A 22,190-nucleotide genomic window follows, 5' to 3' on the forward strand; every position below is an offset into this window, starting at 1 on the left:
GCCATGCTGCCGCTCCAAGTGCCAGCGAATGCCGGTAGTACTGACCACAGAGTAGCCCTCGCAGCCTACGCGCGAGCAATACCAGATCCTTCCAGGCGCATTTCTCGTGTACTCTACATCAGGTGTGGGCTTGCGCGAGTGTTCCGAGAGCAGTGGATTGAGATTTCTTCCATGCCTCCTCTTGCATGAGCTGGTGCCGCTAGCCTCATCGTCGGACAAGCTTGATATTGTTTTTGCGGTGGCGAAAGCCCTGCTTCCTGGCGCCGAAGATGTTCAGTTTGGCGGATAAGGAGGCGGCGAAAAGGGGAGATTTGATTGGCTCGGGCACAATCCACGGGCTCGATTCTCCTAAACATTTTTAGGAAACTTCTAGCGGGGTTAGCGCACATACGATCCTCTGGATTCGGGGCTCTTGGGAGACCTTCGGCACAAGCATGATCCTAATTGTAATTGAACATATGAACATGTTCATGTCATGTCGGATTATTGAACACGACATGACATTATGAACACAATGTACATTTGGACTGTCGGTGTACGCTCTGCATTCTGCGATACTACCTATGAATCCTTTGTCCATTGGAGGATTGTGAGTAGAATCATGAGCAAGATTGTGAGTGTAGTCGCCATGGCCTTACTGATAGCCACCATGACCTTGCTCATAGCCGCCATGGACTTGCGGATAGCCGCCATGGCCTTGCTGAGGATTGCCGTGACCTCGCTCGTAGCCGCCATGGCCTTGCTGATAGCCGCCGTGACCTTGCTCGTAGCCGCCATGGCCTTGCTGAGGATTGCCGTGACCTTGCCAATACCCGCCCTGGCTTTGCTCACGCCCATGTTGCTCTAATTCATAGCCGCTGTGCCTCTGTCCGTACCCAAGTTGACCTTGCACATAGCCGCGGCCATCGGCTTGCTGATAACCTCCGGCTCTCGGGTAGTGTTCAGGCTGCTGGTAGTGACTTTGGCCACCCTCTTGATGGTACGCTTGCGCGTTCTGCCCATAATTAGGGCCCCGCATCTGCTGATGCCCGCCAGACATCTGGTGGCCACCATCACCACCTTGTCCATAGACATCGTGGCCCTGCTGGTACTCGCCCACACGCTGTTTACGCCCGAATTGCCCAGGCTGCAAGTGACCTTCATGTGCTGGATAGCCTTCTGGCTGCTGGTACCCACCGTGACCACCTTGAACATACCCGGCATGGCTCTGCTGATACTCGTCTTTTTGGTAATCGCGTCCAGGCTGCTGCTGAGGATGTGGCTCGGTCACATAGGGGCCGGGCCCGCCCGACGGATACGGGTTCTGGGAGGAGCTGGTCAAGTCCTGCGGATGGGTTTGCCCGGTGGCCTTGTCGGTGAGGGTGTGGATGATTTTCCCGGGACCGAAGAACGAATCGCCAGACCCATCGGAGCCGCTGCCGCTGCCGCTGCCAGAGCCTGTGGTGAGCTGTCCGGCAAGTTTGCCAAGAAGTCCAGACATGGCGGGTATTGCGAGGCTGGCGGTCGATGACGGACGATCGATGGAGATGATATGATGATTGACAAGCTGTTGGATTCTGCTTGCTGAAATGCTTGCGTGGTGCAAATGCTGTGAATAGTGCGGAATGCAGGCTAAGATTGGTCTTAGAAAAGCATGAAGCAGGAGCAAGCCGGCTTCGTGAATGCGAAAGCTCGAGCAGGTTATTAACTCTACGAGAAAAGCGGGACCAGCGGGGCAGTGCATGAAACGCTGCGTGACACCGCGCCGCATCATCCGTTGTCCTTGGAGCTTAGCTGGACTCGCCCGCCTGTTGTCGCCTTGGTTTCTAAAGTAATATAATCGTGATCGCCCGCAGGTACATTGAGCCTTGCTACGCAAGCTGCGACGCGATCATAGGCAAGTGACGGGAACACTGACGGGAACACTCAGATCTATGTTGATACTAAGGATGGTTGCGCGGAAATGGGAATCGCATGTGGGACACGTATCGTCTCGATTCATCGCGAACGACGCCACGCATTTGAGCTACGCAATGATTTGGTACATAGTGAGGGTGTGAGTAGCAGCATTAATGCATAAAAGCGCAGAAACGCCATCAACGCAAGCCCGGATAAACGACTGGTTCCTTCGCATTCCTTCCCTTCACGAAAACAACCTGTTGTAGAACGAGACAAACTCACGCCTTCTTCCATTTTGGCATCATGGAAGACGTTAAGATTTCAGGCAGCTCGTCTAGATGCATGCTAATGCTCGTTGGGAATGACGAAATTCTTCTTCAGCAAAGTGGCAGCGGTCAAGATCACTGGAACAACACTCACAAGCTCCCCTAGCCCAGCGTACGCCGGCGGGATGCGCACGCGAACAAAAGCTCCGCCGGCCAGGAGAATTGCGAAGATGTTATACAGCGCGGCCCAGAGGAAGTTGAACATAATGCGATGAAAGGCAGCCTTGGAAATATCGATAAGTTGCAGTACTCCATTGAGGTTGCCAAGGAGAACCACGTCGGCCGTGGCGCGTGTGACGTCGGAAGATGACTCGATCTGGACGCCGACGGTGGCCTCGGTGACAGCGACAGCATCGTTCGTGCCATCGCCGCAAAAGAGGACGACTTTGCCAGCCTCTTTAAGACGTCGGATGTAGTTTTGCTTTCCTTCCGGAGATTGTTTACTGGCGTTTTGCGACGGGGGAATACCCAAGTCCGACGCGACCGCCTCGACTGCTTTCTTTCCATCACCACTCACAATGTGGACGTGGATCTGACGCGCTTGCAGCTCCTGGATGACACTCCTGGCCTCCTTGCGCAATGTGGTTCGAAGGCCGAAGACTGCAAGTAGGCCGGCGTTATCCGCCACGCAGTATATGGTTAGTCCTTGGTCGCTTAGGGTGGAAACCTCGGCATGATCGATCTCAAGCCAATTGGGACTGCCACCCCGGATGATAGTACCATTCCACTCGCATTGCACGCCAGCTCCAGGGATCGACTCGATCTTAGCCAGCTCGAGCGGACTCACCCCACGCTTCTCAAGAGCGAGTTCAATGGCTCTCGAGACAGGATGGCCATTGTCCTTCACCATTGCGCGGACGAGCGCATGAACTTCTGCGGGCGATATCGTAGGCTGTTCAAATACACGTTCCACAACCAAGTCGAGATTGTTCTCCGTCAAAGTGCCCGTTTTGTCGAATATGACGTCAGTGCATTTGAAGCCTCGCTCGACAACATCTGCCGTTTTGATGATGATTCCCAACCGCGCCGCAACTCCGCTAGCGATGACCAAGACCATTGGCACGGCTAGACCGAGCGCACATGGACAAGACACGGCAAGCACTGCGATACCGTAGGTTATAGCGTTGCCGACTGCAGGACCTGCCAACTGGTTGCGTACTTTGAGCTCAACCACGACCCAGATGATTGTAACGATGATTGAAATCGAAACCACCACTGGGATAAAGTAACCGGCTACCTTGTCTGCCAAGTCTTGCACCCGGGGTTTCGTAGATTGAGCTTGCTCGACAAGATTAGCTATGTCGGTCACAGTATTTTTTCCAGGGAGACGCTTGATTGTCACGGTAAGTGTACCACCCTTGTTCAAGGTCCCAGCAATAACGGTGTCACCAGGGAATTTCGAAATTGGAATAGCCTCTCCAGTTATCATGGACTCGTCCACGTCGCTGTTCCCAGCGGAAACAATTCCGTCGGTGACAATCTGAGTGTGCGGCCCGATGACTATGATGTCGCCAAGCTGTAGCAGACGAGCGTCCAGTTCAAAAGAGTTGCCGGACTCGCCGACCAATGTTGCCGTAGCTGATTGAAGTGATCGCAAAGAAACGGCAGCGACTGCGCGTTTGCGAGCGTATGCGGCCACTAAGCGACCAAGCAAGATCAAACTGATGAGAAGCGTGCTTGTTTCGAATAGGGGCTCGGTACTTTCAGCGCCTTTCCCAGCTAGAATGAGTCCGAAGGCCACGATTGAGTATCCATATGCCGCCGAGATGCTAATGACAACGAGCATATCCATCTCGACTACTCGATTGTACAAGAGCGCCGATAGTGCAGGTCGATAGAACTCCGGTACCGCAATTATCTGGACCAAGGTGGCGAGAACGATTGATACGTACAGGATCGTGTGCTCCGACACCGGAGGGTTGGCCCATGAAAGTACCACCACAGGAATTGTGAGACAGAAGGCAGCGACTGTCGTCCAGAAGACGTTCCGCAGGCGGGTCTGCCCGGCGGTCAAGCTTTCGTCTTGGGATGGCGGCGCGAGAGAAGCGCCGGGAATCATTTCCAATACCTTTCTCGCGCCAATAATAGACGAGTCATACGTGATTCGATGTTCTCGTTTCGAGAGGGCATCGTAACCTACTACACCCTTGGGCATATCGCGAGAAAGGTGCTGTGCCGTCTGCGCGTCCATAATGAGATCCAGTGAAGGATGGGTCAAGGCGGAGCGAGCGAGTTTGTATTTGGTGGCCCTTTCGACAAGCCGAGCAACCTCACTGATACTTGTGACATTGAGATCGATGTCGCAGCTCGCAGTGCCAGCGATGAATGTTACGCAAGTGTTTCGAACACCTGGAACATTATCAAAAGCTTTTGCGACTATGTTGCCACAGCCGGAACAATCCATTCCGGTGATAGTGAATGTGACCGGCTCGAAATTGCTTTGCTGTTTCTCGATGTCCGCTTCCAAGATGTTGCCGGAAATGAAGCCCTGACGCGGGGGCCTTGAGTGATCGTGACCACTACAGCCGGAACACGCAGGCTGTTTTTGGTCCGAGCAGTCCTTCACGCCCGCAACATGTGTGTCTGCAGTGATTGAGGCGGCAGGATCCGTTGTTGACTTTCCACAACATTCAGGCTTCTTCATAGTTGCGTAGCGGTATACGACTTGCCCGTGAGGCATGCGCTCGATTGCGGAGCTTGATGAGGTATTACGCGATGGGCTATCCAAGTGGCGGTGTGGCTGCTCGACTGGCTTCGCATCACAGCCGCCAGAAAAAAAATGCTCGGCCTGGACCTTCTTGCAGATGCAAAGTGTCTGCTCCAAGAAGCGCGTGTATCTTTCGAAGGCGTCGCGGAGATGAGTGGAGCAAGCGTCCCACTGGTGATTGTTATCCTTGTCATGGCTGTGCTGGTGAGTGGAGTCTTCGGATCGAGCGTGCTTGTCGGAGACATCATTTGGCTCTGCTTCGTGATAGCGAGTGTGGTCCACATCACGGCAATTAAAGGCTGGCAGTGCGTCAGTTGAACGATGCTTGCGCGCGCCGACGAGGGCGAATGTGGACTCACTCTGCTTCAGTTCCTGGTCACAAGCAGCTCGACACTCGACGGCGGCGGCAGCCTGTATGCATTTTTCTTGACAAGCACATCAGTAGCTGTTGGTACCTGCAGAAGACACTCAAATACCATACCATCACAAATATCGCCCGAGCAGCGCTCCTCCAAGTCAGTGTCGAAGGGTACACATTCCACGTCGTGCTCTGCGCCATCCCTTGCGCCGCTCTCATTCGAGCGGCAGGTCGGGATGGTCTCGTTGTCTTCGCGCTTACAGCACGCCGTCATTGTATTCGAGTGACCGCGTAGCAATCGCTGCTATCAGTATCAGAGACCGCAAAACAGGCGACCTGTTAGGGGAGACAGGCCCAATTTATGCTGTAGCATCTTGGTGCACATGCGTGGCGTTCCTCGCATAGTCCCCTTAAGGACTTGCGCGGCCCTTGTCTTGAGCTGCTCGCCAAGGCGCGAGCGCGGAAATTGGGGGGATCCAGGCTTGGCAAGGTTTATCGAGCGCGCCGCTTCACTCACACTTAGCAAGCACGCAGGTCTGGTGTATGGCTAAAAGTCTTGGTAGCGAATAATGTGCGGCTATCCGGCCCGGGAGCAAGACACGGCCAAGTAAACTCTGCAGGACAGGCGGTCTTGGCAAAGAAGCGTGCAGGGACAGACGAGTGTGTCGCGATCCCCCTCGTCACCTGCCCGGCCGCAGCGAATAAGCGTGCGGCTACCGCGCATGGTCAGCTGGCGCCACCGAGCGTACTCTTTGCCTTGCTTGAACATCTTCCTGGGATCCCGGAACTTCTTTTCTCCTCATTCTGGCCGAACTCTCTCCTCCCAGCGCCAGCCCCTGACACGCCCTACCATTGACACGACACTATAGCTGTTAACGTGCATCCTCAACCCAATATGGTTGATCTCACCAAAGCGCGCAAGTTGATGCTCATTGTGGTCATCTCCTCCACCTTCATCCTCGCCGAGATCGCTGATGCGCGTTTTGCAGCAGAACGTAGAGTTGACCGATCATGCTGATGCTTCTCGCAATCGGCTTCTTAAACGCTCGCTTGCTCTTGTCGCCGACGCCGTTCATCAGGTACACTATTCCTGCGCTTCCACTGGGTGCCCGGCGGTGACTGATTTGCGCAGCTCAACGACCTCGTTGGCTTTACCGAGGTGTTTGTCGCTCTCAAGGTAAGCTCCATTGGCAATGCGACTGAAGCTGCCGATTGACGACCTGGAATGCCGCCAAGCGCAATGATGCACCGCCAAGCCGATCTTTCGGCCGGCAGCTTGCCACATTCCTGGACGCATTTTTTACGGCGTCTTCCTGTTGGCGCTCGGGATCAGGACCTTCCTGCAAGCTATCGAGCGATTTGTGAGCTTCCAGCGTAGGAACGCGCGTCGTCTGTTAGTGTCGCCCCCTGACATGCTCGCTAGCTGTGGAAAATCCACTTTTCGCCATGATCATTGGATCCGTCTGTCTCGTCTTGAACGCCATTAGCGCAGCCATTCTCCACGGAATGCCTCGGAAAGCCCATCTCAACTGTGGGACTCCTGCTGAACTCTCCCAGAGCACGATGATGAGGCGCAAGAAGCTTCCGGCGTCCCATCAAGCACGCGTCTAGAGCTTCCTGTATCGTATGGAACAGCTGCAAGTTGCACTTTGCACATGCTGGAACGCAAAAGAAGTTGGTCCATACGGTAGGGAGAACAACGTGCAACCGTGCACGGCGACCCCGTCATAGAACAACGGATCAGTCCGGAAGAAGCAAAGATGGAGACCTTGGAATCATGGGCGTCTTGATCCACGTTACGAGCGAAAGCCGCAAAGAACGTCGACGTCATTATCGCCGGAGCTTTCATCTAGAAAGCCAAGTGCCATTGTCGCCATACTCTCGATCTTGCAGTCAGCGTGGCCATTGCATTGATGATATCCTTCTCGTCCATTCCTTCAATACCTTTAATTGTCGGGTGACGACAAGATACGCAGCTGACCCGGTCTGGAGGTCAAGAAGAGCGGATTCTTTCTCCTGAAAAGCGTCCCGTGTGCTGCAAACCCTCAAGACATCCAGCACGATATTGTGAAGGTGCGTGGCTTTTCGAGTGCTTTGCCAGACTGCTTGTTCGGGCTGATCACAAAATAGCTCGATGGAGTCCTCAGCCTTCACGAGCTGCACGTCTGGCGCTTGAACTAGCAAAAAGCTCTTGCGTCGGCGGACATCATGGTCTCCGAGACCCAGCTCACGGGTTTCCAGGCGTTCGCCCGATCAACAACGGAGTTTTTCCACGCGTACGGAACCCACGGCACGACGTCGCAGCCTGATCTTGCTCCACTCATGATCGCAATTCTGGATGAAGAACCAGACCCATGCGGCAGTCGCGCGGACCTCCGCGAGAGAAGATCCGCAGTACCTGCGTCTTGCGCCGTGAACGCCGAGGGATGCGTCAACCCGAGCTGTTGCGACTGAGCAAGATTTCCATGGCGGTTGGTGAGGTGACAGGCAGCAAGCCGGTAAGCGGATACTAGGGGGACTTCGGCGAGGAGTTGTAAGGTCTGATGGCTCCGAGACAGACGAGTGCCGTACTGCCTCGTTATAGTACGAACAGTTTTCGTATCAGAATCCGCAACTTCGTAGTTCCAGCGTCTAGGGTGATCTGATACTCATGATAGCGTACGCACTATGTTGTTGTAACAGCGCTCTGGCGGGTGGAGATGGGCCATGGCGCTATGGCAATCCAAGAAGTGCAGAGTTCACCCACCTGCTGTGAACATGTGATTCAGCCAAGTCGATCCACGGACTCGTCCACAGCAGTAGAGTGGGCTGCAGGACTCATAACACCCGTGGCATATCTGTTCGCACCCCGTGAGAAGTTCACGAGTATCGATCTCCGTACAAGAAGTGGTAACCACCAGGAAACTGCAGACGCGCGACTTTTGCGCCCAAAAAACGAGAATTCAAAGAGTATATGGTAATGCATGCGTAGATTAGGAGACGGCAGTGGTGTGAGGAAGAAGCGTGAAGTCGAGTTAAGGTCGAGTCGCGGGCCGGCTTATCATCAAAGTGCTGCCATCAAGGTGCTGCCATCAAGGTGCTCGTTCCTGGCACTCTGCTGATTGGCCGCTGCGATTCACAAGACAGGGACGCAAGATCGTGACGAACATAAAGAATGTGCGATCAACTCGGACATTTTCTAGGGCATGTACCGGTGGATGATCTTGACGTCGCCACTCAATAAGTATCCCTTATCCATTTTTGACGAACGGATTCCGTAAAAATTACTTAGCCTACAGTACTTCTTCTGGCCTAGGCAACAGGTCGACGAACAACTTCAGAAGATGGCTGTAGGTAAGCGAGTATCTTGAGAAGCGTGCTACTGCCAGGTTCTGAGAATGGCCATGATGTTTTTTTCTCTAGAAGACTTACACCTGCCAAGTTTTCTCAAGTGCGCCATGGAATATCACTATGATTTGCAAGCAGCTTTCTGCTGTCGTAGAGGACTGACGCCGTTGATTTCCCATCCCTGATCGCTCATATCTGAGTGCTGCCCGGAACCTTGTCGGGCTTGTAATAATGCCGCTTGGTTTTTCCACTAAATCTAACTGCAGCTACCTTCTTCACCTATGGCACCAAAGATGCGAAGAGATAGCCCGATCCGATTACAAATTTGTTTACCTGCTCATAGTGATCAAGCTGCCGCTTCCAGCCTCCTCGGGCTTGCTGTAGGCGAAAATCATGCCCTCTTCGTCTTTCTGCAGATTGGCTGGGTCGTCTTACTCTGCTGATATGGTGTTTGGTCAAGTCCGGCTTGCACTGCATCCAACTATTGCCCACTAAGCCGCCCGGCTGAGCTCCTCGCAGTTATTAGCCATGCAACCAACCTCGCAGTTGTCAACAATTCTCTTCCTCTCTCGGAGACTAGCGAGACTTTCGACGGGCCCAGCATGGCCTTCTGGGACAGACATTATGTGGGGAGCCACCTCAGGCTGGAGGGTGACAGAGTGAACGCCGAATGCATGAAAACATTCGTTGATTGTTTCCGCGAGCGACATGAAATTCGAGAGCTCTTTTGGTGTTACGCTGATGTGCGCCGATGCGAGGGCTTTACCCTGATTAAGGCGCCAAATTCGTAACTCGTGGACAGCGAGAACACCATCGACCTAGCAACTTGTCGGTCACGATCCTGTTGACCGTCGAATAGAATAACATTCTGGAGGGACTGACCTGCATGATATCGTGTTCAACATCCTTCGCGTCGACGCCCGGGGGAGCGCTCTTGAGAAGAAGCCACTCTTCTTCACTAACACACCATGTCAGTATTGTTTTGCATAATATATTTTCCGTAAGATTGTCGGCGGACAAACCTATGGGAATCGACGAAAAGAATATCACAGACGCAATTGCCATGCTCACGGCGGGATCGGCGTAGTAGCGACCAAAGGAAGATGTTTTCCAAATGATGGCGCCAGCAATGACAACCCCAAAGTTGTTCGCAGCGTCGCCTGCTACATGAAGTAGAACACCCATGATGCCGAGGTCATGTTCTGCTTTACGCTTCTTTGAGTTTTCTGCAGTCGAATGGCGATGGTCTTGGTGCGGCAGTTGAGTCTTTGCTCAAGAAAGTTAGCGATATTCGAGGTAACTCTTGTCGTCTAGTGCTATAATACCGGGTCCGACGTATGCGGATGATCGACATCAGCTGGGTCGGAGTTGTCTTGGCCTTGGCCGTCACCATGGTCTGCGTCACAGTCAGTCTATCCTGGGGTCCACGCATCTGTGCTACAGACCCACCATGTCCAAGGATAACAGCGCTGACGACATTGAGGGCAAATCCGACGCAGCCAATGATAATGATTAGAAGAGGATTTTCCACGGCTGCAGTCATCATGTCAGACGGTCCAATTCTTGCACAGCGATTATGATACGAACGTTGCACTGAGATGAATCGCTCGATAGATTGCAAGAAAATGCTGACGCCGAGAGCCAGGAGGAAAACGCCGTTGAAGAAAGCACCTAGCAAGGTGGCTCGTTGCCAGCCAAATGTCATTTCCAGAGGCGCGTCTCCGCGTTCGGCCGCCTGCCTGTATCAGTGACGCAAGCCAATCGGGATTCTTGTCTAAAAAATCCCCAAGAAAGCGACAAGTGCGACAACGAATCCGACAAGATCGTTGAGCTGCGCATATCATCGATGGAGCCGAGTGTAAAGTCTTTCGCTGGTGACTTACATAATGAAAGGCATCCGCTACGAGCGCGAGCGAGCCTGTGTAAAAGCCGACTGCTGCAGGTGTCAGCGGGGTCGACGAACGCGCCTATTCTGCTGGTACCGACCTCCGATTTCGGCAAGGAAGAAGGAGAGAGAGATGGCAATTATTGCCATCAGCTTTTTTGATTTCGAGAGGCCCGTCATTGCTGAGAGAGCGAAATTTCTAAACCATCATGCTATCGTCAGATCACAGGGCCAGCTTCCCAGAAGCATGGCATGAGGCCGTACCTGCGATATTTATGTCCAGCAAGTACAGAATGATGGAGTCTGGAGGAAAGTCAACGAACGGACTACGTTTTTGCGCTTAACTAGCCAAAGATAAGTTGTTTCCCGCATCAGCTGATCCGGTAGAGGGGTTCCCTGGTCAGTGCACATCCCCACTAGATGCACGCTTCTCAAATGCTGTCAATTTGATCTTCTCAGCCATACATCACAATCCACATGCAATTTTGCGCTACGAAACCAGAGTATAGTATTATGAAGCTCTCCTAGCAATCGACTGTGTAATTAGACATCATCGAGGTATGCGCGTTTCTTGATAATTCGACCTGATCTCGACATAAGATGTTTTGGGGCATCCTGAGGTTCTGGCTCTATTGTAGCCACAATATGCTTCCCAGGCTCTTTCTGAATCTTTCGCCTCTTCCTAGGTCTACTGTTTGACGCCTTAGACTCTGTTTCAAGCCGCTTCTGGGCCGCCTTGGCCTCTCTTTGTTGCCGCCTTTTAGCCTTCTGAAGCGCCTCTTCAACCTTCTTTGCTGCAGCCCTTGCCGCTCTGTCCTCGCGCCTCTGCCGAACCTCCGCTTCTTTCTGAGCCTTCCGAGTGGCTCTATCTCGAGCTCTAAGCAGTTTGTTTTGAGCCTCCAGCTCCTTCGCCTCATCCTTAACCGCTTGAAGTGCTTTGGCTCTGTTGATCTTAGAAGGGCTGAAGAACAAGGCGCCGAGGTCTTCCTCGGCTCTGAGATCTTCAGTAAAGGGTCTACCACGCTTCCTCTTCTTCTGTTGGCTGTCGATAGTCTCAACAGAGCCCTGTTCGCGCTCCCTCGCGAGTATGAGCTCTGTGGCAAAGGTCAAACAAGCATTCCCAAGCTTATCAACCAGTCTCTGGGACTGTGCGTTACCAAGAGCCACTCCTTCACTCACAACCCTTCTGATAGTTCTCATGGCTGATGGTGAGTCTAAACAGCAACTTGAGTGACTGTCAGACAGTGCTTGATCGGTGATGACATCCTTGTCGCCCGCTTCTCCTTTCTGGAAGATCTTGAGCACCTGCTCTGGATCAAAAGGCTCCAAGCCAGTTTTCTGCCATCCAGACTTGATGTTGTCCTCCGTAAAGGCACTGTCATAGGCCGAGTAGAAATTTTTGAAGAAGTCTCGCTTAGTAAGTGCTGTGAGACCTTGCGACAGTCTGGTGTGGTGATCGAGTTGCTGACTGTAGTAGGTCGCCAGAGGTCCGAATACGCTCACATCCAGTGGCTGCAACCTATGCGTAGAGTGAGGAGGGAATATGGCTACTAGTATCTTGTTGCTCCGACACCAATCCAGGAATCTGAGAGTGCAGTGGGAACCATGTCCGTCAAGTATGAGCAGCCTCCAGTCCCTCTTCGCCTTGTCAACGGTCTGAGTGTCGAACAAGCTCTGTAGCCAGCTCAGACCAAGCTCATCGCTGGTCCAGCCATTGGGTGAGCTTGCAAACCAGCAAGGATGCTCGTTGGCGTCATAGTCCTGGAGCCAGGTGTCCTGCAGGTCACCGCTGACGGCCTTGTAGATCAGAGCTGGTGGCAGTGAGGTACCATCTGCACAAACGGTGGCTATAAGGGTTATCCACTCCCTAGATCCATCTTGGCCAACGCCTAGGAGCTTCTGTTGCTTCATCAAGGCTTTAGGGAATATCCTCTGGACCTTTTGCAGGTGGCCTATGAGGAAACCTTTCTCATCCATATTATAGCAGTTCCGAGGCTGTATGCCGTATTGATCTATCTTCCGCTTCAGAATATTGAAATAGCGCCTGAAAGAATCCTCAGACTCAGCCTTGTGTCTCTCGAGATCGAGGGTGTTGAGGTATCTGCAGTCAAGGACGGACTGATGTCTACGCCTAAAGCCTGCAGACCAGTTCTTGCCGGGCTCTGAACCACATATCAGGGAGGCCCATGTGCGCACCATTGCTGGTGTAGGAGGCAAACACCACTCGCAAAGCCTCCGTATTTGCTTAACAAGCTCTTGCTCTTGCTTGTTCGTGAGTAACCTCTGCCCTTCGATGCGCCTGGCCACAGAGCCGGTCTTACCGCGGAACCGCTTGCTGAGGGTTGACCGGTTGACATTGAACCTCTCAGCTACTGCTGCTATGTTACGATCATCAGATGAACGTAAGAACGCGATCGCATCCTCGATTGACCCCATGGTTGTTGAGTTATCGCGCGAGGAAGTGGTTTTGTCGACGCGCGTGAAAGCGTGCATCTAGCGGGGATGTGCACTGACCAGGGAAGCCCTCTAGCCACCACCTCGTCATCGCATCTCTTGGCACGGTTGCCTGCGTGCACTGCACTAGAAATAGGCGCCCACTTTTCTGCAAGCTTCTCTTGAGCTTCTCTAGGCGTTGCATATGTCACCACGAGGCGGTCCGGTACTCCATAGATAAAGGCAAACTCTGCAACAAAGGCGGCAGGCAGCAACGACATGTCAAGGTGTTCAGCAAACTTCGCTTTATACCGTTAGCTGTCCTCCAAGGCTTCCGATGCAAAATAAAAGTACTCTTTTCATGCAGCCACGTCAGCGCCAAGGCTTTCAATTTGCCGGACGAAACTTATCGAATGTCTAAGCTGAGGACGGTTAAGCTGGACACGGCAGTCTCATACTAGACAGCCTCTTTTTCCGCTCAAGAGGACAGATGGACACAGCGACCACGGACCAGCGTATTTGTCTGTTGGTTGTTCTATGCGTGACCGATGATATTACTTGCACACGTGTGTTCCGACAGTCTTGTTGATATGGTCTGGTTTATGAGTTCTTGTGAAGCGTACCTGCACACATCACCAGGCAAGAGGTCTCCCTGTACGCCCCGGAAGAACACATGGTACCCGTTTGCTGGGCAAACCTTAGAAGCCCTGGTTATTGTCATATCTTTTGCCTTGCAAACTGTTCGGGTGCGAAGTCTCCGTCTCGCGATGAGAGAAAAAGAGTGACTCACTACAAGGAATACCACACAATCAACGACCCGGAGTCGCCGTGCTTCGCGCGGTCAGCTTTGAATGGCGACGCAGCGATTTCTCCAAGACATCCCTCGCCGCCCTGCTGGTGCTGGATGCAGCTTCGTACGAATACATACATTGAGTTAGTCTGTTCCGAGTCTTACGATGCGCAGAATGTCGGGCCTGCAGTTTCCGACAGCATCTTCCACTCCCGCCAACACCTCCTGGCCTCTTCGCCCTTGCAATTTCTCGAATCTCTTAAATCGCACATACGATACTTCTGGCTTGCCAGCGACATGCGCCATGGTCCAGCCCGACATCACGGATAGACCTTCGCCTCCAGAAAATATCTTCTTGAGAAAGGGGCTCCGGCATTACGAAGATTTCGGGATGAATGGTGAACAAAGCTACCCGCCCCCGTCCCCAGATCAAAAGCGTACGACTTCGGCCGCCGCAGTCTTATTCGACGTTGCGGATACTGCAGTGAGAACCCAGTACAGGGGGGTTTGGAGCAGGAAACAGACGGAGAGCGCCAGCTGCAAGGTGCAAGCTCCCCCCAGCAAAAGACTTCCAGCGGCGCGTGACTGCAATCGGGAAACTCCATACGCTCCGACGGATTGTGGGAACCAGATCGCATGCTCTAATATCGAGGCGGGAAGGTGCAGAAGGTCTGAACTACAGGGTGTTCAAGCGATGAGAACTCTCATCTTCGTTTGCGGCCCAGTGGTCTTGCTCTCTCTCGTCAGCGTTGCGTGGGTTCTCGTAGCTACGGTCATTGTCGCACTCAAGTGTAGTATATGCACTTGCACACAGTGCAGCTACGCACAGCATATTTTCCGGTTGCTCTACGTCTCGTTAATCGTCCATCTAAGATGTCTTGATCTCTGGCCATCACCTCAATTCGTTTGCGCTTGTGGGCACAACATCAGCAAGCTCATCATTGTTAACTTCGCGAGCCCGCTCTTGAGCATCGGCATCATCATCTCCGCGTGGATCATCGCCTGCTATTGGCTCATGGCAAGCTTCGACGGCGACCCGACTGGTAACAACGAGCGATATGATAGTGGAGAGGATTACGTGCTCCTCCTCCGCAGTTGGTGGGCAGGTCTCTTGTGTCAAGGATTACATCCGTTGGATGCGGAGAGTCTGCATGTAATTTAGTCGATGAGGCGTTTGACTGCGAAAAATTGCATAACGTTGCAGACCATCATATACTTCGGCAAGTCGATACAAAGCACAGTCGCAACTTGGAAGTTTTCAGAAAGACACGGCAAGAAGCTGATCATGGTCCAGACTTCTTGACATTTTGGGCGGCTTCAGTAGAGGCGCTACGACAAATCTAACGCTACAAGCTAGCGTTTTCTGTAAACGTGGCAAAGAAAAGAGAACCTTCTGGCATCTTTGACTTCATTCAGCAATATCGCAATATACCGGACATACAGAGAATACTTCGAGCCTTTTATACCGAGAATTCCCAAAGGGGATTAGCCATCTATCACAGCGTCAATGTTCTGTACAATCTCGCAAGAGGGACTGACAAGGTGAGGTTCAGATAAAGAAAATACGCTAGGCGAGGAAAACTGGTCCCTCCCGCGAATGTAGTGTCCCTTAACTTCCAATTAGGCTGTGCACTAGTCTATCAGGCTGACGCTCAAGGTCTGCGCAGGATCTGTGAATGGTCTGTGGTGGCAGAAGCACCTTGATGGTCACGCAACCTTGATGGCAACACCTTGGCCGTGAACGGCCCGTTCCCTTGAGCTTGGCCCAACCTCTTCCGAGGGCTTGAGTGATTCTGTCGACATTGAAATACTCACATATTTTATGGAGCTTCAGAGGCGGAACTTGTGTTTCCTTCTTAATAGCATGGCTTTTCCGGTTACCGTAGCGTCTACGAACATAGCTCACTGTTACCCAGCCGCCAAACTCTTTGTGGAAGCTTCAATACATGTGATGGGACCGTTGTGACAAACGCGAGCTTCAATCATGGGGCAGGCAGTTTGAGACCTCCAAAGACACAGGGTCGAGTAGCATACTTTCCACAAGACACATCACTTTCCACCCATTCACGAAGTTGAGAGGAAAGCTGTGGGAAAGACCAGCATTTACTACTCAATCTCGTACAGTGAATATTACATAGCTACCCAATTCGTTGCCGTACCCGGCGTTGCCCCCTAGATCCGATCCACTCCCCAAATCATCTTCGGTTCTCTATTGGCTGCAGTATCCTTGATTGCAACGCTATTGTCCGTATACACCGTTTCTCTTCGGTGGTCTGGGCAGAACATCGTGAAATATTGCTTCCTTGGCTAGCTTGTCTTGGCAGAGTCCGCGTTGCAGGTTCATTCTATGAAGTACATGGCTCTAATGCATGTTGATAACGCGTGGTCTTGTGGTGTGACCACATAGAGCCTTCCATCTGTGGGCAAGGCCGCAAACCTTGCTCCGTCTTTGCAGCAAGCCAAGCTACCAGGGAAAGCGGCCACGTAACCGCCAAGCTAAATGTGCGGAGAAGCGCCTCCACAATGGCAACGGAGCAGAGCTGCCGCGGTAAATAGTCTAGCGGTTCTGTATCTTTTCCTCTGCCTCTCGCACGCTCTGGGATGCTCCGAATCTTTCTCAAGAGTCAGCAATTTCTGCAAGACCGCGGTCGACAATGGAGATCTGAAGGGTTTTCCGTTTGCAAGACAAGATAAAAAGAGACTCTTTGCTATTATCCGCCGTCTGCACTAGGTACGTTCAATTTCGTGTGGCATCATAATCATACTGGAGACCATACGGGATAACCAAGGCGCTGATAACCATTCAAGCAAGGTTCTCTCCGTACTTTTGAAAATGACAAAGTTGGCTTCAGCTCGGCCCATTCATCGCTCCAACCATGGTCAATTTGGGCATGGAACCCTTCGCTCTCGAAACGACCACAGCTATGGTGCTTTCGAACCGAAGCTTAAATCAAAGCTTTTTCGATCTTTCTGGCAGAAGCACCTCAGCTTCACTGGAATGTACAGGCGCACCGTCACGCAGCCAGAGCTCGATCGTTCCTCTGACTTCCTCATCGGTGAGGTGTATGGCGATAGCCGAATTGAGGACCATGTCAGTTCGTACGATAGGGGTGAGTCTGTTGAGGACTGCGACAGGATGCAGGTGCACGCGACTGATGTCGGAAAAGCAAAACACAACTTTACACATGACAACTTCTTAGCACTGTGGAGGACTTGTTGTATTTGCTAATTTTCTATCTGTCCACCTTGAGCAAATGAACTTCACAAGAGAGATTCAAGAGTATTTAAAATCAAACAATGCAATAGGGCTTTGCTGGCGCCGTTTCCCAGTTCCATCGAGGTAAGATTGTCCTCGGCCCTCGGCAGAACGTGACAGTACGACATCAAGCGTCAAAGGCTAAACGATCCACTTCTCTTTTTGCCGAATGGCAAGATCACGACCGCGCTCATAAGAAATCCAACAATAATACCGATGGTCACCTAAATGACCGGGTATTCGACATTGAAAGCGATTGCATTCATGTTCGTACCGCTCGTGATGGTTGTAGAAGTCACGTTGCCAATGTCACGGGCCAAGCCCTTGACATGCCAATAATGATCGCGACTGTTAGGATAGCAGGTAAGCCGAGAGCCGGCTTCACTTGAGAATTCTGCTCTGAACACCTCACTTGCAGCTCTTCGAGCTACGTCCTAGACATTGAACCTGTCTGTAGGTTGGCCGTAGTGAATAACATCTGTTCCAGTACGCCCGCCCGTGACATTCTGCTAAGTACCAACCCTAGTTTCTTACGTAACGACTATCACTTTCAACAAAGGGCGCTTTCATAAATTCACATGGCATCTTCGTCAATGCCAAGGCGCCCTCCCCTTGTTGCCGCATGTTTCCAACATCGGCCGCGTGTCGGCTCGTAATTTCCTTGTCCTCGACCAACTTAATTATACAGCACCGTTAGTCGTGGCGCTACCAACCAATCACGAGCGTCGATGGCCTCGGTGAATCTAGGCACGGTGGTCGGACGTTCTCGGGTCCGTTGCGCGTGCACCCGGAGGTCTAAGGTTCATGTACAAACACTTCGTTGATGGCAATTATAGGCAACAACAGCTTCGCTCCGCTCAACAGCCTGAGAAGTGTTGCCCGTCTCCTGTGGCTGTGAGTGTTGCGTCCCGGTACCGCTGCCTTCGTTTTCGATACCGCAAGCCGCACAGACTCCGCTTTGCATCCGTCGCATTCCTCTGCTTCTCGGGCTAATATCTCACGGGACATGGACTATCCCACATCGCAAAGGAGATAATCTGCACGAAATGAACTGCCCCTCGCGGATCGATCCTATTGTTAGCGACGAGCGGAATCAGAACCCAGATGCATTCGCCTCCAAAGTGACAACTGGAAGCAACTTCGGACAGATCGCCAGACTGCATTATGAGTACCGGCTCGCAGACGTGGATTCCTCCGGCATAGAGCCAGTAAAATCCCAGCGACCCCTCGCGATGAAAGAAAATGTCTGCAAGGGACTAACGAACAGAGGCGAGTGGGCGGCAGGCAAGGAATATGGTGCGCGCAGCACCAGTCCCGCCTGCGACACCCACATCCCGTCGCCAGAAGAGGAAAGGGACCTCGCCGTGACCACGGTCCCCAGTCGCCGTCCCAACTGGCAGCAGCCCTTTTTCAAAGCCGCCAGCGTGCTGCGCCGATACGCCAAATTCGTGGGTCCCGGGTTCATGATCTCAGTCGCATACATCGACCCTGGGAACTATGCAACAGACGTCGCTGCCGGCGCCTCCTACCGCTTCCAGCTACTTTTTATGATCCTACTCTCTAATATTTTCGCCATCTTCCTACAATTTCTCTGCATCAAACTCGGATCTGTTACTGGATTGAACTTGGCCGAAATGAGCAAAGCGCATTTCCCTCGCTGGCTGAATTACGTATTGTACTTCTTCGCGGAGAGCGCTATCATCGCGACAGATATCGCGGAGGTTATTGGCACGGCGATCGCATTGAATTTGCTGCTGAACGTACCTTTGGTTGCTGGGTGTGCGATATCAATTGTGGATGTACTGGTAATTTTGGCGTTTTATAGGCCGAACGGGAGGATCCGAGGGTTGAGGCTTTTTGAGCTTTTTGTTGCACTATTGGTCTTGGGGGTCGTCATTTGCTTCTGTTATCAACTGTCGTTGATTGGTGACCGAGCAACGGCGAGAGAAGTCTTTAGGGGCTACGCTCCATCTTCAGCTCTAATCGAAAGCAGAGGGTAAGTTCAGTTGCCTCCTTCTCTGACTTTTTGTTCTTTCTACTAACACCACTTCAGCCTCTATCAAGCCTGCGGTATACTGGGTGCAACCGTAATGCCGCATTCTCTTTACCTCGGTAGCGGCATCGTCCAAGCGCGTCTCAAAGAATACGACAATGAGAAACAGGTCTCTGCCCCCCCCCACTGCCGATAACGCCTCCGAGCCTGGAGAGAAATACCGTCCCTCTATCTCTGCTATCCGCTCATGTCTCTCTTATTCCATTCTAGAGAACAGCATCTCACTCTTCACCTTCGCCCTCTTCGTCAACAGCGCCATCCTTATCGTCGCGGGCGCATCCCTCTATACTGTCACAGGAGCAGACAACGCCGATCTCTTTGGCATCCATGAGCTCTTGTCCTCCACAATGGCGCCAATTCCAGGCACTATCTTCGCTCTCGCACTCCTCCTTTCCGGAACCTCGGCAGGGATAGTGTGCACGATCGCAGGGCAGATGGTAAGCGAGGGCCAGCTGTCTTGGGCCGTGAAACCCTGGGTGCGTCGCCTAATCACGAGGAGCATTTCGATTACGCCTAGCATAGTCATCGCTGGCGCAGTAGGCAAAGACGGGTTGTCTGCTGCGTTAGAGGGGAGCCAAGTTGCACTTAGCGTGATTCTGCCCTTCGTTTCAGCGCCGCTAATATTTTTTACGTGCAGCAACAAGTTCATGGCTGTGGCTGCAGTCGCGCGAGATAATGCTGTTGGCGGAAATGGTAACGTAGAGACTATAGAGGCCTTAGAGACAGAGGGCGCAGGCGTGGAGAAGTTTGCGAATAATTGGGTCACAACAGTAGCAGCAGGCGTGATCTGGCTGATGATTTGCGTGATGAACGTAGCACTTTTAGTGTTAGCAGGCAAGGGGATTGAATAAGAGCTCAAGAGCGCCGGCGTGGCATTGCTGATTTCTCGAGGACGCTGTCTTACATGCAGAAGTCAAGCTTTACTACTCTAGTATTCTTCCCAAACCGCGTCGCGCTTCCAGAATTTGCCCCACTAAATCCAAAGTTGACTTTGCGGACCGCGTCGCGCTTTTAAGATTGCCAGGTAACCCAAAGGTGCCCCACGAAAACGAGTCGCGGCTCCAAATTTCCTGGAACCGCGTCGTGATGAGATTTGAGGACTCCAAAACCCAGCTTTCGAGACGCGGGGGCCACGCAGGCCGATGTTGCCCCCCTGAACCGCGTCGCGCTACTTTCTGTTATACCATCGTCTCTTAACACGCTATATCAACTCCAGATCGTGATATTTCGTTGCCACCAGGGTCGATATGGTATCTGTCCAGCGCGAGCGTCGAAATCGTCCACCCACAGGGAGCTCTATTTCAGAGGACGAAGTGAGCCGCAAAATGGCTGTCCTCGGACTCTACATAAATCGCCCTGAGCCGGCGATCATTTGCACTTCCTGCGGATACGCTCTCAGTCCAGCCGGCGAAGCGGTCACCAAGCATCTCTGGGAGAAGCATCAGGTCGCCGCTGATCTGCGCGAAGGCTTGATGGCGTATGTGCGACTTTTGAGACTACCCGATCCGAACAAGCTTAGCCTTCGCGATGAGGGATCCCCACCCCACCCACATCTTGCCATCCGATCTGGGGCTGCCTGCAAGCATTGTGATTTCAAGACCACTGGCCTTACCCTTATGATACGGCACATCTCGAAAGTCCACAGCGGCTTCAAAGGAGGGAAGAACTGGATGCGGGATTGTATCCAAGAACATGTGAGCCTTCAAAGCTGGACGCAGAATGGTGCGAGAGGGTATTGGATCGTCGACCCGGAGCCAATTGCAACGCCTCCAGCCGACCTTGAGTGCTCTCCACGTAGGCGAGAGCGTGTCGAAAGAATGCTCGGCGAGGAGGTACGGCACCTTGATCGACAGGATTGCCAACGCGATGCGACTGACACTGGTATCGATGACCTTGCTGCAACGAGCAACTGGATGCACCGCACTGGCTGGGCGGAAACATACAAAGGCGTAGACCTACGTCTGCTACTGGCTCTACGGCAAAGCCCGGCTGTGAATGGACACCCCCTCCCCCTCGGTATCTATGATTCGCTTGAGATACACAGCAGCTCAGAGGACGAGCTGAAGTTGTTGGTAGTGAGCCAAGGAATAGATCGTTTCTTTGACAGATGCGAGAATACGGTACGTTACACCGATTATTCCGTGCGAGGTTGGCTACGAGGGCGAAATCGTTGGTCGACCGTACAAAGCACCTTTCCACTTACCTGGAGGAACATCGACCACCTCGAAGTATAGGGCGATCTGGAAATGCATGTTGTTCTTCCATATCCGAATGTATCGGTTGCAAGGCGTATTTCGCGACCTACGGGCTCCATCAAAACCATCTGTTGCACGAACACGGGCGACTGAACGCCTCTAGGATGGCTGCTGCGGCTGCACTGGAAGAAGTGATAACCATTTAGCGAAAAGCGGTTTTGACCGCGGAGATATATTTCAGTTTCCTGCACAACAAACACTCCCTCCAGGAAAAAAATGCCGCATGCCTGCGAAGAAATGCGAATACGATTTGGACAATGCTTCTGTGATCGAGCAGAGCTCGGAAACCGAATACGGGCTATCAATCAAGTGACGAACAGAGCGAAAGTGGCCAGCAGCAATGCACAGACGTTGGAGAGTCTGCACCTGATTTGTTTCGTAAGTCCCGTATGTCACAAGTCAAGTCTTATCACTCAAGCTTGTAACCAGTGCTGACAATCGACGTAGCTCGGGGGCTCTTAGAAGATAGCTTGAATGGTGACGATGCACTCGGCGATGCCGTTGCGGAGTTCTCGTATTTCCTCTGCACAGAGACTTTGTTGACGGCCTTCCAGACTCCACAGGTCTGGCGTACTTCTGTGGTGTTCTGGGCTTCAGTCCCGATGGCTCCACTTTTGAGAGACCCCGAAACTATACGCCCAAGCTTTGCATTCTATGCGCCTGTGTATGCTAGAAAGATGCTTACCGCGCTTCGCGAATCCGGTAATCGGGTGGAAAGGCCGACCGCAAGTGGGTGGCTTGAACAAATTTGTTCATATTCGAGATCGCTATCTTTGTCACGGCTGTCAATCACCCACAGGTGAGCTCTTGGGTTTGCGATCGTACGGGCGTGCTTTTTCTCGCTCCAATGGCCCAAGCTTTCGTGTGAACTGGGACAAGGATGGTCAGACAGTTTGTTGGGATAGTGGCGCGTTGAGCATGG

The 22,190-nt window shown here is 52.5% G+C and overlaps 3 protein-coding genes across 3 annotated transcripts; 1 reads left to right on the forward strand and 2 right to left on the reverse strand.

Moving 5' to 3' along the window:
* Positions 1-2,223: 2,223 nt before the first annotated feature.
* On the reverse strand, positions 2,224-4,395 carry WHR41_09342 (uncharacterized protein; the record flags this gene model as incomplete). Its single annotated transcript, XM_069377945.1, has 1 exon — positions 2,224-4,395. The coding sequence occupies one exon, from the start codon at positions 4,393-4,395 to the stop codon at positions 2,224-2,226; it is 2,172 nt and encodes a 723-aa protein (XP_069225205.1).
* A 4,530-nt stretch (positions 4,396-8,925) lies between these two features.
* On the reverse strand, positions 8,926-10,661 carry WHR41_09343 (uncharacterized protein; the record flags this gene model as incomplete). The annotated part of the gene is made up of 10 exons (XM_069377946.1): positions 8,926-9,006; positions 9,363-9,414; positions 9,479-9,554; positions 9,619-9,862; positions 9,922-9,992; positions 10,046-10,129; positions 10,184-10,331; positions 10,395-10,427; positions 10,480-10,532; positions 10,583-10,661. 10 exons carry the CDS (start codon positions 10,659-10,661, stop codon positions 8,926-8,928), a joined length of 921 nt encoding a protein of 306 aa, XP_069225206.1.
* A 7,345-nt stretch (positions 10,662-18,006) lies between these two features.
* WHR41_09344 (uncharacterized protein) lies at positions 18,007-19,149 on the forward strand (the record flags this gene model as incomplete). Its single annotated transcript, XM_069377947.1, has 2 exons — positions 18,007-18,956; positions 19,014-19,149. 2 exons carry the CDS (start codon positions 18,007-18,009, stop codon positions 19,147-19,149), a joined length of 1,086 nt encoding a protein of 361 aa, XP_069225204.1.
* Positions 19,150-22,190: the final 3,041 nt, after the last annotated feature.

Source organism: Cladosporium halotolerans (genome assembly GCF_011745625.1).
Source record: "Cladosporium halotolerans strain TM138-S3 chromosome Unknown Sca68, whole genome shotgun sequence".
NCBI lineage: Eukaryota > Fungi > Ascomycota > Dothideomycetes > Cladosporiales > Cladosporiaceae > Cladosporium > Cladosporium halotolerans.